Genomic DNA, 15,406 nt, shown 5'->3' on the forward strand with positions numbered 1-15,406 from the left:
TTCCCCTTTCTCTTCTTGCTGTGTTTCAATCCGCTTGTGTGCAGATTGTTCACCCCCGAGTGCCCTTCTTCCACTCCCCTTGATCTCACTCTCACACTCACTTCTACTCTGCTGTTGGTGTTTCCCGCTTTCCATTTCGTTCCTTTCCACTATGCTCTAGCTCTACATGATCAAAGCTCTGGCCCACGAGCTGTGATCATGTGTACAAAATAAAATCTGAGTTTGTCTCAAACACTATTCGTCTGAATGAGCATCTCCCCGAGTGTAACAGCTTCACTACAGTAACTGGTGATGGATGCATACCAACTATTGCTCTTCTATGATTTCTGTGTTTGATTTTCTTCTGCTCTTGATAAAGCATGACTAAGTGCAAAATAATTCATGGGTAGTTTAAAAATCTCCTGAAATACCTATTCCACTTCCCACCTGCATGTCACTGTCCACTTCCTTCAAGCCGCACCACTCTTACCAGTTGCTTTCTATGATTAGCTCAACTTTCGTCTTTCACACACATGGGTGGTGCAATTCATACAGCTCTGACAAGCAAGAAATGATACAGAGTTGCCAACACAATGGAAAATTATCGGATAGTGAAAGGAGAAAAAGAAAAAGCCAAGCGTTGCGAAAGTAATGAAAGGTGGCATAACACCGACATGGAACTCACACACGGTGAGCTGCAGCAGTTGAAGACTGTGGGAATCAGTTTCCACCTGCGGAAGGCCTAGTAGCGGGGTAGCTGGGGCTAGGAGGGACTGCGGAAGCAAGGGCTGTGCGAGCAGAAGCCGCATGCTCAGTTACATCATGCTGGGACGGAAGGTGCTGGCTCAGGATGGACGACTGTCTGCGAAGAGACGCTGGTGCCTGAAAAGATGCGCCGCCTTGGAAAGCGTTCACAACATCCATCTGCCGGAGTTGAAAGAGGACAAGAAAGCAGAAAGCGGGGATAAAAAGAAAGGAACGGAAAAAAAAAACCAACACAGGGAAAGGTAAGCAACAAAACAGGAAGTGAAAAGTTAAGGGAAAGGAAAGGACAAAAGAGAAAAGAAAACAAAAATAAGAGGAAGGAAACAAAGAAGCATGAGGGGGCAGGAAGTTGTACAATGAAGTAAAAGAGAAGTCATTGAAATAAAAAGGCCAAACCAAAGAGAAAAGGAAAAGAACAAGCAGGGTGGAAGAGACGAAGGTTTAAACGCAGGAATATCCATCAATCCACAAATTGTGCAGCAATTTGTTCCGTAACGAACTTCAATTCCAAACCTGTGGAACAGCAAGGCTGCAAAATAGATGGAAATGTTAACACAAAAATCGTTACCAAGTATCAATAAAGACACAGAAAACATGAACAACAACACATGGTTCACTTGATATCCACAAACTATGCTTCAGGTTTACAACATCCAAATCACGAATGATCTTCTGATAACCTGATAATATTAATATGGATGGAAGGATGAATCATCTCATACAACAACTACTTTAATGGCCAAAATTATTCCCACCTTCTTGTGAGTTCAGCCATGGAACGGATTTTTCCCCCCCAAGTCCTCCACAATAAACGAACCTGGCCCTCCCAGGTCTGACATTTGTGTGAAGGTGATTCGGGCAGGAATTTGTAATTTGTTCAAAATGCCGGAGTTAACTCACCGACTCTTCACGAAAGACACCATGGGATCTTTAACTCTGGAGTGTTCCAAACACCCAGGTATACAGACAAGAAATGGACATACGACTCCAGGGATAGTTTCCAACAATGACTGGCCAGGTTATCCAATTAAGGTGAGCACCGGTTATCCAATTAAGGTGAGCACCGGTTATCCAATTAAGGTGAGCACCGGTATCCAGATGCACCGTTTCCGACAATGACCGGTTATCCAAATTTGTAGCTGAGCCGAGTTTCGAACCCAGGCTTGACAGCTCGGAGGGAAATGTACATTCCTCAAGGATATACTGCCAGTCCCTTCCCCACTCATTTTCATTAATTGCCCCTCGCTTCAAGTTGCTTTGTTTTTTTGCGACTCCCGTCTTCCCTGCCCTTTTATTTGACGTAAATCAGCCTTGCGGCCTTGAATGGCGCAACATTTGCATCTGCTACGTGTCTCACACGGGCCTATTCAGAATTGTGCACATTGGAGGATGAGCACATTCATTCAGATGGAGGATATGGCTTTGTGTATTTATTATTGCTGTTGTTGTTTGCAAATATCTATTTTTAAACAAAACTGATAGTCCAACAATGGCCTAGCCAGGATTGGATCTGCTAAGTGGAGGATCTGCTGTCCCCCTGTCATGTGACCAGATCCTCAGCTCTGATTGGTGGACGTTTGGGAGGAACATACATACAATCACGTGAAAAAGTAAGTACATCCCATGTAAAGTTTTGACTTTTTCAACATATTTCAACGGACAGCTATTTGATCTTCATTTCAAGAATATTGATAGATAAAGGTGATATGATATAACAAATATCATAAAACATTTACATTTTGTAGTCCATTGTATAATTTAAATAAACATAAATGCAAATTTCGCATGTGGAAAAAGTAAGTACACCCCGACATTTATCACTACTTCAAATACCTAAAATTAGAATCAGGTGCACCAGCTCAGGTGCAAATGATGAAAACATCTTTAGAGAGGATCTTGGAGGAACCTGTCTTATTTAAACCTCAGACATTTCGTTTGGTTTGCTCTTTGTTGTTGAAGTGTGCGGCGTCACCATGCCTATATCAAAAGAGCTCTCTGCGGCCTTCAGAAAGAAGGTAATAGATGCCTACGAGTCTGGGAAGGGATTTAAAAAGATCTCCAAACAATTTGAAATCAATCATTTGACTGTCCGAAAGATCATCTACAAGTGGAGAAGATTCCAAACAACTGCCAACTTGTTCAGGCCAGGCCACCTCAGCAAGTTCAGCCAGAGGGCAGACCACAACATGCTGAAAGAAGTCTCGAAGAACCCCAGAATGTCATCACGGGACCAACAGGTAGCTCTTGCCACTGTTGATTTCAAAGTGCACGAGTCTACCATTATAAACGGGCTGCACAAATTTGATCTGCATGGGAGGTTCGCCAGGAGGAAACCTTTGCTGTCCAGAAAGAACATCGGGGCAAGACTAAACTTTGCCAATGAACACCTGGGCAAAGACCAGCACTTCTGGAACAATGTGCTCTGGACAGATGAGTCAAAGGTAGAGCTATTTGGCCACAGTACCAGAAGACATGTTTGGCGAAAACCAAAGACAGCATTTGACCACAAGAACCTGATACCAACTGTAAAGCATGGTGGTGGAAATATTATGGTTTGGGGCAGCTTTGCTGCATCAGGGCCTGGGCAGCTCACCATCATAGAATCCACTATGAATTCTTCATTGTACCAGAGGGTGCTTGAGGATAATGTGAGGCCATCTGTCAGAAAGTTGAAGCTCAACCGAAGGTGGACCTTGCAACATGACAATGACCCTAAACATACCAGTAAATCCACCAAGGAATGGCTTAAAAGAAAGAAATGGAGGGTTCTGGAATGGCCAAGTCAAAGCCCGGATCTAAATCCCATCGAGATGTTGTGGGGGGGTTTGAATCGAGCTGTGCATGCAAGAAACCCCTCAAACGTTGCACAGCTGAAAGAATTCTGCATGGAATGGGCAAAAATTTCTCCCAGTCGATGTCAGAGACTGGTAGACAGTTATAAGAAACGCCTACTTGAGGTTGTTTCTGCCAAAGGGGGCAATACCACCTATTCGAGCCAAGGGTGTACTTACTTTTTCCACATGTGAAATTTGCATTTGTTTATTTAAATTATACAATGGACTACAAAATGTAAATGTTTCATGATATTTGTTATATTGTATCACCTTTATCTATCAATATTGTTGAGATGAAGAACAAATAGCTGTATGTTGAAATATGTTGAAAAAGTCAACTTTACATGGGCTGCACTTACTTTTTCACGTGACTGTACATGCACTGGACGGACATCCAAACGCTGTTCCAGACTGCATTGCCTTATGGGCTATGCCGTAAAAATATGGCTGCCAAACCAAAAATGATGTCATTTTTTCTGCCCAATTTATCCCTCGATCATGCTCCAGAAATTTCATACTGATCGGATCAAGCGTTATACTTGTCGATATAACCACCGTTTAGAGGCCATTTTCTCCCCGCAAAGCGGGGGTTGGCCTTTTCGGGGACCGTGGTAGTTGTTGTTTTTTGGTCCCCTTTTTGAAGCAATGTTTTACGGCCGGATGCCCTTCCTGACGCCAACCCTTTTTGCCGCCTTCAACGACAAACAGGGAATTACCAGTGAACTGGTACTCAAATTAGCCGACCTCGGAAGGATGACAGGCTGAGTCAACCCCCCTGGCATTAATTCGGCGATCGACTGAGATTCGAACCCAGGATCCTAGGAATATCCTAAGCCGGCACCCTAGCCGCTAGCCCAACACCAGGGATTGTTATACTTATATTGTTATATTATTGTTATAACAACTGTTATATTATAACAATTGTTATATTATAACAACTTATATTGTTATACTTGTCGATATATGACGTCATATTGAAGGAACCTATGACATCGTCATTAACATATGTTATTACCCATGGGGAGTACTTTACATTGAGCCACCTTTCAATTATTTCCATGGAGCAGTTTCGGAGATCGAGAGGTACAATTTTTTCCTTTATTTTTCCAAGATTGGGCCCATGCCACGTGACATATGACGTCATAATTATCATTAAAAAAATTCCACAGGAGGAGACACTCCTATTGTTAAAGTGTGTTGTCAATCAGACCAACGGTTGCAGAGAAAGCAAATTTTAAAGAACATAAACCTGCAAAATGCCGGCGGAAGGGACATACATACATACATACATACATACATACATACATACATACATACATACATACGATACACCGGACGGGCTACGCCGTAAAAATTGTGTTTATCCTTTCCATGGAGGAACTCCTTTACCACCATTAGCATAGTTAGGGACTAAAAAGTGCAGCAAAATCTCCCGTACACAAGAGCCAATGAATGTTCGGCTGTCCGGGCCATGATCTCACTTCGGTGAGGTCTCTCAGATGATGTGGAGTGAGGGTTCGAACCCCATGCATGCGATAGTATATACATCCAGTTCAGCCATTTTGTTCGGTCAACTGAACATTTCCCATTTGAAATTTCCTGCTACACTGCGAACCGTTTGGTGTATATTCAGCATCCTGAACACAACCGGTACGAGGAGGTAATGTGGTGAAGAGGTGGGGTGGGGGGCAAGATGCCCCACTTTACTTTATGTCATCCAGATAAATGATGTATATATTGAAGTACTGAGCCTGCAAATGATACTCAACTGGAAGGGAAGAAAATCAGCAAATAATTAAAGAATGTACTATGGAAGAGCATGCAAAAGATGCAGGGAAATTTGGGTTCAACAGGAAAATGGAGATTACCTTTGGGAAGTGTAAGGTGTGAGTAAGGTGTAAGGCAACCAAAAAAAAAAAATTGAAATAGTTAAAGAGAATTTCCTTCTGGTGAACTTTTTCTCCCTCCACAGAATTTATTGCAAACTTGACAGAAGCCGCATTTGCTGGTTAATTGTGCATTTATCATTTCAAAGTGTAAAGTTTAAAAAAGAGAATAAAATGATCACATCTAGTAAATATCACCTTTTAAAAAATTGACTCCTGTTTCAGTTTGTCAATGTAGGATGTGGGTATGAAAGTTGTGTCGGGCAAATCGGCCTGCCCCTTTATCCTCAACTCTTCGTATGTCAATCAAAATCAGGCTAATTCAATTGGGATTCTAATGCATGCAGTAATTCTTCGGCACATTCTGCGACATTCAGTAAGAAAGAAGAAGACCAAACTTAGCACCTGGGTTTGGATCCTGTTTAGGCCTCGGAACCAGAGAACCTGCCCTTTACGCAGTTCTCTCTCCGCATGATCAATTTCATCTTCATCTGGCTCAGCCTCATTCCCCAGTAGCTGCCGCTCATCAGATATTCCCCCACCTGCTTCCTTGAGGAAAAACAGCCGCTTGGTGGGAATTGTGGTGATAAACTGTGGAACCAAAACAAAAAAAAATAAAGTGGGAGTTACAAGTTTAGTCCGTCAAACGTTTTTATCAAGAAAGACCAAATTTTCGTTTTTAAATACAGAAAAAAAATAAATTAAATCCACCTTTCCAGCACCAATAACCTGCAACAATTGCTGAGATACATTTCCAATTATTCCCTATGCATATAGTTCACAAGTGTTCAACCAGGCAAAATCGAGGAAACAACAAAAGCAATACTGCAGAGTATTTAAAGTGACGTAGAACCTTCGTTAAATGTATGGGATCTGGGTATTCATTAGTACAATTGAAACCCATTCAGGTTCTCAAACCTAGCTTGGAAGAGAGGTCACGGATCACTACACACACACACACACACACACACACACACACACACACACACACATATATATATATATATATATATATATATATATATATATATATATATATATATATATATATATATATATATACACAGACTTGGCATTTAATATGGAATATTTTTTTTCTGGGGGTGAACTTACTTTTCAAGATGTCTTAGAACCAAAAGTTCATTGGAATTATGTTGAAATTATTCTAGATTTTGTTAATGTGACCTTTAAAAGAAACAAAAACCACATTTGACATTTTGAAACAAATAAATTGATCCTTGAAAGTGATGTAAACTGATATCGAACTCAATTCATGGACAGTACTGTGTTAAACGTCTGTACGTTTTCCAGAAGTATCTCTTTATTTTGCACATTAGCCAAATTTTTTAAATAAAAACAAAAGTTAAATTACGACTGGGATTACGGACAGTAAAATTACAGTTCAGTACTTCGTGTAACCCCCACGAGCATTCAGGAGAGCACGTACACGTTGAGGCATGCTGTTCACGAGATTTGCCAAGGTCTGGACAGGAATCGCTTGCCATGCAGTGCCAATAGCTTGCTGCAATTCACGCACATAGGTCGGCTGCTGGTCCAAGTGGTCGATTTGACGCGTTAATTCTGCCCACAAGTTCTCCATCGGATTCATCTCCGGGGACATGGCAGGCCACTCCATATGCTCTACACCACAGTCAGCAAGAAAGTGTTGGATCATGCGAGCACGGTGAGGCCGTGCATTGTCATCTTGGAAGACAAAGTTTCCACGAAAGGCTGCACGAGCAAATGGAAGCAATGTTTCTTCCAGAATGGCCCTGGACTTGAACTGGTTCAGGTTTCCATTCAGAACAACCAGGTCTGTTTTGCCCCCTGCATGAAAAGCAGCCCAAACGGTCACACCACCACCTCCAGCTTGGACTCTTGGCACTATACAATCTTTGTTGTAGGCTTCATGCACTTGTCTGCGCACTCGGACGTGGCCATCTTGACGATAGACCAGAAATCTAGACTCGTCACTGAAGATCACGTGATTCCAGTGTCCTGGCTGCCATTGACGGTGCTCTATGGCCCACTGCAATCGGCGCTGGTGGTGTTGTCTGGTCAGGCGTGGCTTTCTCAGGGGATGCCTGGCACGATAGCCTGCTTGAACCAGTCGTAGGTTGACTAGCCTTCTGGATACAGGCACATTTGTCAGTTGCTGCCACTCAGCCCTAAGCCGATTAGCTGACTTGGTACGGCCATTGCGGACTAACCGGTGCAGCTGGCGATCATCCCTCCTTGTGGTTCTGCGGGGACGTCCTGGCCTCGGTATTGGAGTAGGAACACCCCTCTGAGCATTTCGTTTCAGGATCTTTGACACCTGACCTTGAGTGATGCCATACTGCCGAGCAATAGCACGCTGTTTCATGCCGTAATTTCGTAAAGCCACCACTCCATGACAAACAGCATTGTCGAGTTGACGGACCATCTCCAGAGGAAGCGGCAATAACTTTTGGAGACGTGCAGCAGTTGTTTTCCACTAATACAGAACGCAACAACCCTTGTATACCCGACTGTGAAGCCAATCATCAAATGCACCTGTCCGTACATTTTGCCACGCCACCTGTGATATAATCCTGTTGTTGACTTCTTGCTGCGACAGACAATCAGTGACATGGTTCTTTTAACAAATAAATCACCAAAGTGTAAAAGAAACTCACCAGATTGATATACTGAGTTAAGAAAGTAAACCCAAGTCAAGAAAAAAAAATAATTCCATATTAAATGCCAAGTCTGTATATATTGTTGTGGATATGAGAATGTTTTTTTTATTTTATTGTTGTGGTAAAACGTTGTTGTAAAACGTTGTTGTAAAAGGTTGTGGTAAAAGGTTGTTGTAAAAGGTTGTTGTAAAAGATCACCCCTCCTCCCTCCGTTTGTGGTTGTATAAAGGTCAAAGGGCGTTTCCGTAGTTAGTCCATAAAATATACATGCAGGACACGATATATCTTTTTTGACAGTTATATCCTTATTATGTGTATTAGTGTAAGGCTGTGTCTTCCATTAATTGAAATACTCCATTGCACCAGTGAAAGAGAATAGATCCCCTTTCCTTCCCATCCCCAAAAATCTCCCTTTCCTTCCCATCCCCAAAACCTCCATTTCCATATTATATCCCCTCTCGTCACTGCTGAGCCCTCGATTCCCAATCACCTCCCCTCCAATAACCGCCATTGACCATGTGCTTTGAGTCGGAGAAGAAAGGCGTGTCTCCACCTCGTCAGAGGGGAGGAGGGGCGTGCCCGCCCGTCGTCATCCAGGGCGGAGCCCGAGGGTCCGCGACCAACCAGGGCCGAGGTGAGCACCCCGATGGGCGTGTCCAAAACGCCGGGGGCGTAATCGCTGGAGGCGCTATAAAAGGCGCAAAACGGAAGTGGTCACGAGGAGTTGGTGAGAGATGCACTCTGAGTTGGTCTGAGTCGGTTGCCAGTAGAGGGTCTGAGTCGGTTGGTCACAAAGGGTTGGTCTTGGTGAGAGAGGTCTGAGTTGGTCTGAGTTGGTCGTCAAGAGAGTGGTGGAAAAGAGTGAGGGACCAAGAAAGAGTTGAGGGTTTAGACGAGTGGGACAAGGCCTGGCAAGGCAAGTGGAGGCGGCAGCAGCAGCGACACCCGGCAGCCGCTTGGGGCCTGGGCGGCGGTTTGGAGCAGGGCCGAAAAGGAACGGCGGCTGCTAAACGCGCCGATCGTGCTGCATGACCCCCCTTTGGACCTCCCTCTCCCTCCAGCCCTCCACATCCTGCGATTCCTGCAATTCCCCGCGTGAGTCAGTGTCTTTTGTTTGTTCTGTCCTGGGATAAGTTAAGCCTGTAGATAAGCTAAAATTTGCACTGTGTCTCTAATCCTTCTGTATATTATTTTATTATCTTTCCTTCTCCTTGGTTACTTTGAGCATGTAAATAGTAGGAATAAATTCAGTAGTATTTCCAAACCTTTCTTTGCCTTCGTTTTCCTCTTTGCATTCGTCGTTTTTGTCTTTTCCCCTCATTGGGCAGCTACGGTGCGATACGGCCAAAGTTCGGGTGGAATCGGGTAAGTTTGTTAGGTCGCGGTCTTACACCACCGCTCGGTCTATAACATCTAACCGCGATCTGTAACAATATATATACATATAATATAATGTGTGTATATATATATATATATATATATATATATATATATATATATATATATATATATATATATATATATATATATGTATTTACCATGGGAGTTGTTGTATGCAGATGATCTAGTGTTGATTGCGGAAAGTATGGATGGACTGAAGGAAAAGATGAACAAGTGGAAGGAATGTATGGAGACAAAAGGTCTGAAGGTGAATATCGGAAAGACGAAGGTGATGGCAAGTGGTAAAGCATGTGGTGAGGTGGAAAGAACTGGGAAGTGGCCATGTGCTGTGTGCAGGAAGGGTGTCAGAGTGAACTCCATTCAATGTACAATGTGCGCTGAGTGGGTTCATCAAAAATTTAGTGGTATGAGAGGGTCATTAACCAGTGTGGCAGCTACATTCAAATGTAAGGTGTGCACAGAGGGAGCTGCAGATGGAGGAAATGTTGAGTTGGATCTTGGAGACGGCGTGAAGCTGGAAGGAGTGAAAACATTTTGCTACCTCGGAGACATGCTGAATGGAGAAGGTGGATCAGACTCGGCAACGGTTGCTAGAGTGAGATGTGCATGGAAGAAGTTTCGGGAACTGAGTGGCGTGCTGATGATGAGGGGAGTGTCGTTGAAGCTGAAGCGAAAGGTGTATGCTGCATGTGTGAGAAGTGTTATGATTTATGGGAGCGAGACATGGGTAATGAACGTAGAGCAGCAATGAAGGCTGGAAAGGGTGGAGATTCAGTATACAAAAAAAAGCAACAAAAAAAAAGCGAATGGTTCGGTGGATGTGTGGAGTATCGTTGAGAGAGAGGAAGACAAATGATGAATTGCGAAAGATGATGGGAATAGAGCCTGTGATTGATGCTGTGAAGAGAAACAGGTTGAGATGGTTTGGTCATGTGTTGAGGAAGGATGAAAGTGCCTGGTTGAGAAGAGTGATGGAAATGAATGTCGAAGGAAGTAGAGGACGGGGAAGACCGAGAAAGACTTGGCTAAAGATGGTGGAAGAAGAAATACAGGCAAGGGGGTTAACAAGGAGAGATGCAGAAAATAGGGCAAAATGGAGAAGATTGTCATGGGCACCGCAAGGCTAACCCCCGCTCGAGCAGGGAAAATGGCCTTAAAATGCATGTTGTTGTATATACAGTCACGTGAAAAAGTAAGTACACCCCGTGTAAAGTTTTGACTTTTTCAACACATTTCAACATACAGCTATTTGATCTTCATTTCAACAATATTGATAGATAAAGGTGATATAATACAACAAATATCATGAAACATTTACATTTTGTAGTCCATTGCATAATTTAAATAAACATAAATGCAAATTTCGCATGTGGAAAAAGTAAGTACACCCTTGGCTCTAATAGGTGGTATTGCCCCCTTTGGCAGAAACAACCTCAAGTAGGCGTTTCTTATAACTGTCTACCAGTCTCTCACATCGACTGGGAGAAATTTTTGCCCACTCCTCCATGCAGAATTCTTTCAGCTGTGCGATGTTTGAGGGGTTTCTTGCATGCACTGCTCATTTCAAATCCCCCCACAACATCTCGATGGGATTTAGATCCGGGCTTTGACTTGGCCATTCCAGAACCCTCCATTTCTTTCTTTTCAGCCATTCCTTGGTGGATTTACTGGTATGTTTAGGGTCATTGTCATGTTGCAAGGTCCACCTTCGGTTGAGCTTCAACTTTCCGACAGATGGCCACACATTATCCTCAAGCACCCTCTGGTACAATGAAGAATTCATAGTGGATTCTATGATGGTGAGCTGCCCAGGCCCTGATGCAGCAAAGCTGCCCCAAACAATAATATTTCCACCACCATGCTTTACAGTTGGTATCAGGTTCTTGTGGTCAAATGCTGTCTTTGGTTTTCGCCAAACATGTCTTCTGGTACTGTGGCGAAATAGCTCTACCTTTGACTCATCTGTCCAGAGCACATTGTTCCAGAAGTGCTGGTCTTTGTCTAGGTGTTCATTGGCAAACTTTAGTCTTGCCCTGATGTTCTTTCTGGACAGCAAAGGTTTCCTCCTGGCACACCTCCCATGTAGATCAAATTTGTGCAGCCTCTTTCTCATGGTAGATTCATGCAATTTGACATCAACAGTGGCAAGAGCTACCTGTAGCTCCCATGATGACATTCTGGGGTTCTTAGAGACTTCTTTCAGCATCTTGCGGTCTGCACTCGGGCTGAACTTGCTGGGGCGGCCTGGCCTGAACAAGTTGGCAGTTGTTTGGAATCTTCTCCACTTGTAGATGATCTTCCGGACAGTCGAATGATTGATTTCAAATTGTTTGGAGATCTCTTTAAATCCCTTCCCAGACTCGTAGGCATCTATAACCTTCTTTCTGAAGGCCTCAGAGAGCTCTTTTGATCTAGGCATGGTGACGCCGCACACTTCAACAACAAAGAGCAAACCAAACTAAATGTCTGAGGTTTAAATAAGACAGGTTCCTCTAAGATCCTCTCTGACGATGTTCTAATCATTTGCACCTGAGCTGGTGCACCTGATTCTAATTTTAGGTTTTTGAAGTAGTGATAAATGTCGGGGTGTACTTACTTTTTCCACATGCGAAATTTGCATTTATGTTTATTTAAATTATACAATGGACTACAAAATGTAAATGTTTCATGATATTTGTTATATTATATAACCTTTATCTATCAATATTGTTGAAATGAAGATCAAATAGCTGTATGTTGAAATGTGTTGAAAAAGTCAAAACTTTACATGGGGTGTACTTACTTTTTCACGTGACTGTATATATATATATATATATATACTGTATATATATATTGCTATGGTTTTGAGATTGGCACATATTGATCATTAAAGGTTAAAGGTTTGCCCCCATAGTTAGCCCACGAGCAACACGTAGGCCACCTGAGAGTATTAGTTATGTCATAGTATGTGTGAGTATAGGCCATTTCCACTAGTAATATCTGCATTGTGTAAAGACATGAGTTTAGGTCCTTTCATTTTGCGTCCACCCTCCAAGTTCCACCTATGGGCATAATTGATCCCACGCCCCATCTGGCTGATCCCTCAGTTTGTTACGCTTTGGCTGCCAGCAGCATTCGCTGCCCTTTGTTCGCTCACTAGTCAAGTGACATGAGGTAGGCCTAAGATGGAGGAGCGCGGGGTCGGGGTGGGGCGGCGTCAAAGCAGCGCGCCAGAGGCGATGACGTTAAGGGCCACCAGCCAACCAGGGCTCTAAGGGCATGGCATGACAGGGCGTGGTAAGGCGCGTCTGGAGAGTGCTAGAAGGTTCGCAGGGCGTGCCTATAAAAGTCTTGGCACAAAGCCCTTGAACAGGACTTGCACGAGAGGGAGGACTTGCACGAGAGGAAGGACTAGCACTGGAGGGACTTGTTACAAGGAGCACGAGAGAGAGCACGAGTGAGTGGTGAGCAGGACTCGACTGAGGCAGCGCTCGCTTTGTGGGCATTTACACGATATCTCAGTATTATGTACGCGCCGAAGGAAAGGCAGCCAGACGTGCCGGTGGCGAATATCGCCTATTCAGCCATGGGAGTGAATGCGGCAATAATCTCCAGTGTTACCCGCCAGAGCCCAGACCCTACCGTTTGCCCCGTATTATCCCGTGTACGCCAATGACACGCGGAGAGCTCCTGTCCCTCGACTTACCATCTGCCCGGGACGAACCGGAGGCCGGAGGGAGCTGCACGAGAGCCATCCCTGGATGTGGTGAACATCATCCTGCAGCTGCAAACCCCGTGTGAGTGTGTCTGTGTGTGGAGACGGGCCCGTTTGTCCTGTGAGTAAGTTAAGACTGTTTTTAAGGCTGCACTGTGTCCCTTTTTTCTGGAATCATTGTAAATAGTGTGAATAAATTATGTTCTTCCTTTCTTCCCAATTCGACCGCTTCTGTGATTTCTCCATTGGCTAAACGTGGTACGAGTAAGATCGCTAGAACCGGGTTCACCATATAAACGGCACAGATCGCGTGTATGCACCGCTCGGCATCTCAGCACGCGTGATTCGTGCGGGCTTATTTCCTCGTTTATGGACAGCGCGAGTAATTAGGTAATAGTGATTCTAGTCCTACGACCCTATTTCGCGCTGTCCGGGAAGGACGTCATAGGTCCCGGGTCCCGTCGGCTAGTCAAAGACAAGGGGACTAACCCCCCCTTGGTAAGGGGAGAAGGCCGGCGGCGAGATCCACAACAATTGGTGTCAGGAGTGGGATTTGGAACCCTACAAAATATTTTTGGGACGTATTGGCTCCAAATTACAAGCGACCAAAAATTTAGTTTTAAAATCCTAAATTTTAATTCATGCCATGGCTCGCCAAGACGGTCGGATGCCGGTGGGGGTAGAGGAGGAGATAGATGAGGGAGAAGAATTAATGACCCAGGACCCCCGGGAAGAATGGGAAGAAGAGGACATTGATGAGGGGCCGGCCGTAGGGGTAGAAAATGGCGGCGCCTCGCACGAGGCAGCGGAAGCTGAGCCCGCGGCGTCAATGGATATGGGCACCTTCATGGTGCAAATCAAAGCATGCTTCGTGGTGCAAAGCAATGAAATAAGGGAAATGAAAGACTGGTTAACTAAATTGGAAAACAAAATGGGTGGCCAATTGAAAAAATTGGGGGACAAATCTACCCGGGAAATAAAAGGGTTGGAAAACAAGATGGGGGATCAATTAGAAGAGGTAAAAAACGGGCTGGAAAGCAGAATGGACACCGAGGGGAGTTAATAAGAAAGATGGGGAGGACATAAGGCGCAGATCGAGGGGGAAAGTCGCATTGGTACGTGACGGTCCCTGAGTGTCCTCTTGGTAAAAGCAAAGCACCCACAGCCCCACAACAAAGAAACTAGGATCCCTGGCTTCTATAAATGCACAGCAAACAAATGTATTATTCACAAACATTTACTAGAAGGAAACAAATTCTGTAGTTCTAGCACTGGACAAAAATTCCCCATCACCTCCTATATGAACTGCAAATCTACATGGGTCATATACCTAATTACTTGCCAAAAGTGCAACAAACAATATGTTGGAAAAACTGAAAATACACTCTACACACGATTTAATAACACCCGGTCAGAAATCAATAACTTCCACACCAGTCAGGGCAAATCTCTACCTTACACGATACACTTTAATCAACCGGATCACTCTATAAATGACATTCAGATCTCTGCCATTGAATCGATCACAAATCGATCACACACCACGATTCTGAAACGTGAGTCCTTTTGGATACACAAACTTCGGACAAAAGTCCCTCATGGCATAAATTTTGATGACTAAAGCATGTTCCCACATCAACCCAATCAAATTGTTAACCGTAACCCATTCATTCATTCATTCATTCATCATTCATTCATTCATTCATTCTACCTTTATATGTCATTTATATAAATATATAAATATATTATATGAATATAAATGGGATATGAATATATGCTTGTGTGTTTATGTATGTATATCTCTATATTTGTATATGCACGCGCACCCTAACGGAAGTGACCGTGACGCAAACCAACGGTCACTTCCGTCGAACTTGGGGCTGGTGAGTGAACTTTGGCGTGGTTCTCCCTTCTGTATGCAATTTTTTACTCACATCACACATCTCACACAGACATCACCATACACACTTGACTGATATACATGCCTGCTGTTTTTGTAGACTCAGAAGAAGACCTTTGTTGGTCGAAAGCTTGTCGACAATTAAAGATCGACATCCTGAAGCTACGTCCGCGTCTTATTTAATCTAACGATTATATATTCAATACAAATGAGACGCCCTGCTCGTACTTTGGAGTTTCTACTATTTCTTACAGTTATATATATATATATATATATCTATCTATAAT

At 43.7% G+C, this 15,406-nt stretch overlaps 1 protein-coding gene across 6 annotated transcripts in view; it reads right to left on the minus strand.

Annotated features, from left to right (window-relative positions):
* The window catches only part of LOC137425570 (plasma membrane calcium-transporting ATPase 2), a 211,145-nt gene that overhangs the window by 18,670 nt on the left and 177,069 nt on the right, over window positions 1–15,406 (minus strand). For 4 of the 6 annotated variants that reach the window (XM_068114130.2, XM_068114134.2, XM_068114129.2 and 1 more), the window contains 2 exons: window positions 5,870–6,055; window positions 799–903 (listed from right to left, as the gene is read on the minus strand). In XM_068114130.2, coding sequence (XP_067970231.1) covers window positions 799–903; window positions 5,870–6,055 — 291 coding nt within the window. The other 2 variants (XM_078776817.1, XM_068114133.2) reach the window with 2 other exon arrangements.

Source organism: Myxine glutinosa, chromosome 4 (genome assembly GCF_964187855.1).
Source record: "Myxine glutinosa chromosome 4, kmMyxGlut1.1, whole genome shotgun sequence".
Taxonomy (NCBI): domain Eukaryota; kingdom Metazoa; phylum Chordata; class Myxini; order Myxiniformes; family Myxinidae; genus Myxine; species Myxine glutinosa.